At 51.2% G+C, this 4,252-nt stretch overlaps 1 protein-coding gene across 1 annotated transcript; it reads left to right on the top strand.

Moving 5' to 3' along the window:
- The first annotated feature begins 253 nt into the window (after nucleotides 1-253).
- On the top strand, nucleotides 254-1,786 carry LOC106023583 (inositol 1,4,5-trisphosphate receptor-interacting protein-like 1). Its single transcript, XM_031054108.2, is given in 2 exon segments — nucleotides 254-523; nucleotides 773-1,786. Coding segments are annotated over 2 exon segments (1,284 nt in total).
- The last annotated feature ends 2,466 nt before the right edge of the window (nucleotides 1,787-4,252 follow it).

Below are 4,252 nucleotides of genomic sequence, written 5' to 3'. Positions count from 1 at the left end.
CCAGGAGTGAGTGCACACACAGGGGGGAGGCTGGGCTGGACAAGGGTCGGGGCAGAAACGCAGGCCCCTGGGGGTGGGCGCTCATGCTGCATGGAGGCCCTGGCTGCGAGCGCCTTGGGCAGGGCACGCTGCTGCTGGCACCAGCCCTGGGTGCAGGCCTTGCTGCCTCCCAGCTTCCTCGTCCCCTCTCCTGCCTGTCCTCAGCTCCCTGCGGCTCCCGTCCCTGCTCCCCCCGCTCTCTCCCCTGCAGGCCATGGCTTTCGCAAACCTCTTTGTGTGGGTACTGCAAATCCTCACCCTGAAGGTGCCCGTGGTCACTGGTGAGCCAGATGAAGCCACACCTGACCGCATGCAGCAGCCTTTGGGGCTGCTGAACCAGGACACTGTTTGGCTGCTGCAGGAGGTGGAGCAGCTGAGCCAAGAGAAGAGCAAGGGGCAGAGTTACTCGGTCTGGAGAGCCCTGCTCTTTGCCTTGCAGCACTGGCAACCGGGTCTGATTGCTGGCGTCCTGCTCCTCCTGAGTGTCGGACTGTACTGGTGACTCAGGAAAAGGAGCCACAAGGAGGACAGCAGCAGTGATGGGGAGAGCTCTAGCTCTGAGCAGGAAGAGGAAGAGCAGGAAGAGGAAGAGAGTGAAAGAGAGGATGCTGATGGCGAGGGAGATGTGGGCAGTTATTTTGCAAGGCGCATCAGGTGGTCAGTGCAGAAACTGCACTACGAGAGCGATTTGGTGTTCCTGCTGGTGGACAGCCTCCTCCATGCTTGTTGACAGCTCTTGTCGAGTAGTTTCTTCCCGGTGCTAGAAGCAGCCATCGGGGTGGGCAGTGCCTTTGAATGCTGGAGTCCCCATGAAGATGATGCTGTCTACCGTCTGCTTGTGTCCCTGAAGCCCCCCCTTGGGCACGCCTTCTGCCTGGAGGTGGGCAACCTGGGCCAGATGCCGGGGGACTCTCGCATCCATGTGGAACGGGTGTGCATATGCATGACTGAGGAGACAGTGGGGGACATGCTGTGCTTCCTTCATCACCCCGATGAGGCACTGAGGAAGAATCAGAAGCCCGGCCTCCTACACACCCTCTGCACCGGCTCCTACCTAGATGTGCAGAAGACTGCCCTATGGTTCTGGGACTCTGTGAGGTCAGCCTGGGAGTTCATGCCTCAGTCACGTCAGTACAGGATGAAGGTGCTGCCCTCCAGCCACTCCTGCAAGCTGCAGCTGACACATGTCTCTGGGAGAACCTTGCTCTTTAAGATGATGCTTGGCGTGCATCAAGGCGACACAGACATCTTTGTGACCAGCCAGGCTAGAGAACCTGTCTACACCCCAAGCACAACATGGTCACTGAGCTTCAGTGTGGCAGAGGCAAAGTTCTTCTGGTTGATGGCCACGAAGGTCCCACATGACAGCTTCCACCTCAACTGCCTGCAACTCTGCGCCCGTATGCTGATGGGCACTGGATTTTCCAGCTATGCCTTTAAGATAGTGGTGATGCACCTCCTGACTACCATGCCCCTGGCAGGCTGGAGCAGGATGGATTTCCTTCTGCGGCTGGAAGACGTCATGCGGTACCTGCGTTGCTGCCTGGAGGAGAATCAACTCAACCACTTCTTCTTTGGCAATGAGACCATTCCCAAAGAGATCATCTTGCCCTCAGCCTTGTGAAGAGCTGAGCCAGTCAACCTCTTGCAGAACGTGGCACAGGATCCGGCTGCTCATGAGCAGGCAATGAGGGACTTCAGGGAGCTGCAGTTTCAGCTTAGACGAGAGCTCTTCAATTGGTGCTGAACGTGGTTTTCATGCAGAAAGCTGTATGACAGGGGTGGAGCAGTTGACGTCATCTACCTGGACTTGTGCAAAGCGGTCGACACTGTCCCACATGACATCCTTGTCTATAAATTAGAGTGTCATCAATTTGATAGGTGGACCACTCGGTGGATAAAGAACTGGCTGGATGGTCGCACTCAAAGAGTTGTGGTCAACGGTTCAATGTCCGGTTGGAGATCAGTAATGAGTGGTGTCCCTCAGGGATCGGTGTTGGGACCAGTCTTGTTTAATATCTTTGTCACTGACATAGACAATGGAATTGAGTGTGCCCTCAGCAAGTTTGCCGATGACACCAAGCTGTGTGGTTCTGTTGATACGCTAGAGGGAAGGAATGCCATTCAGAGGGACCTTGACACACTTGTGAGGTGGTCTGATGCCAACCTCATGAAGTTTAACCATGCCAAGTGCAAGGTCCTACAACTGGGTTGGAGCAATCCCAGGCACAGCTACAGGTTGGGCAAAAAGGAAATTCAAGGTAGTCCTGCGGGGAAGGACTTGGGGGTGTTGGTCAATGAGAAAATGAACATGAGCCAGCTTCTGTGTGCACTTGCAGCCCAGAAAGCCAACCGTATCCTGGGCTGCATCAAAAGAAGTGTGACCAGCAGGTCAAAGGAGGTGATCCTGCCCCTCTGCTCTGCTCTCGTGAGACCTCACTTGGAGTATTGTGTGAAGTTCTGGTGTCCTCAACATAAAAAGGACATGGAACTGTTAGAACAAGTCCAGAGGAGGGCCATGAGGATGATCAGGGGACTGCAGCACCTCCCATATGAAGACAGGCTGAGAAAGTTGGGGCTGTTCAGCCTGGAGAAGAGAAGGCTGCATGGAGACCTCATAGCAGCCTTCCAGTATCTGAAGGGGGCCTACAGGGATGCTGGGGAGGGACTATTCATTAGGGACTGTGGTGATAGGACAAGGGGTAATGGGTTGAAACTTAAACAGCAGAGGTTTAGACTGGATATAAGGAAGAAATTCTTTCCTGTTAGGGTGGTGAGGTACTGGAATGGGTTGCCCAGGGAGGTAGTGAATGCTCCATCCCTGGCAGTGTTCCAGACCAGGCTGGATGAAGCCTTGGGTGACATGGTTTAGTGTGAGGTGTCCCTGCCCATGGCAGGGGGGTTGTAACTAGATGATCTTGAGGTCCTTTCCAATCCTAACTATTCTATGATTCTATGATTCTATGGTCTTGACCCAAACCCAAATACTTTAGAGTCTGAATGGGTGTTTGGATCCAAAGTTTTGATTTAGCACATTACTGAAACATGAAAGCTACCCATGGAAGAGAGATCTGATGCTGAACTTCCTTCTCACGTGTGGAGTCCTGAACTGTGGTTTGGTTCAAGTTCATGTGTAGGTGAAAGAGCTCTGCTTCACAATGACCTGCATTTTGTGGTTCAAACAGCTTTTCCTTCCAGCTTTTTCCCTTTGCTATCTGAACTGCTGCAATCTCTGTTTCCTCTCTCCCAGCCCCAACATTCTACTTAAGAATATCACCAAACAAGACCCTTACATCTCCTCTGAGTTCCAAGAGGAAATTCTGGTATGAAGGCTCCAGGTGGGCTACTAAACATGACCACCTTGCAACAAGGAGCTGCCCACGCTAGCAGCAGCACTGCCAGCTCACCCATCACTAGTGAGGAACCTGTGGCTGTGTGGGTATCAGCCTGGGCTGCACAATAGCCAGGACCCTCAGGAGGGTTTTGGCTGTTAAAATCCATGTTACTGTAGCTTCACTCATTAAGCATACATGTTCAGCAATGCAGAGGAAAAGATGGGAAATAACAGATTTTGAAAGGTGGCTCTTAAGAGAAGATTTATGGTGACATTTCCAGCTATTTACCTTTCACAGGGTAATAAGCATACTTACCACACGAAAGGAAAAAACAAAACCCAAACCAGAAATGGAATTTAGGTTGTTCATTTGCAAAGAAACTGGAAACCTAATCTCAGTTCCCTTTCTCTCATGTGGTCTCCCAAGTATGACCATTTTATCTGCAAGAGTAGTTTGTTGAAAATCCGCATGTATCATCCATGCCTGTGTCTCTTCTATTCAGAGATAAATAGAAATAAAATGTCAATGAGCCTCTCTTCTCCTCAATCCCCTGATTTCCCTGTCAGAACAAACAGCTAGGTCTGAGACACCATTCAGAAGTCGTCAACTGTTCAGCTCAGCTGAAAACTACCCGTAGCTTTCCACTGCAACATATCACACGTTGCCTGATTCACTAAAAATAGGTTGTATTTTTTTTTGCTTCACTGAAACCTGTACAAAAGATCCAAAGCCTTGACAAATCTGCAGCAGAAGAGCTATGGCTTTTTATGACCATGACCTTAAGTGACCATATTAATTTAGTCTTCTTTCTGGCTCCATGCCAAATCCCACTTGCATGATCCACACAATGAGTCCAAGTTGTCCAAAGAAGACAAGAG

This window comes from Melopsittacus undulatus, chromosome 3, assembly GCF_012275295.1.
Source record: "Melopsittacus undulatus isolate bMelUnd1 chromosome 3, bMelUnd1.mat.Z, whole genome shotgun sequence".
NCBI lineage: Eukaryota > Metazoa > Chordata > Aves > Psittaciformes > Psittaculidae > Melopsittacus > Melopsittacus undulatus.
Note: the sequence above shows the minus strand (reverse complement) of the source record. Positions and strands in the feature narration are given on the sequence as shown.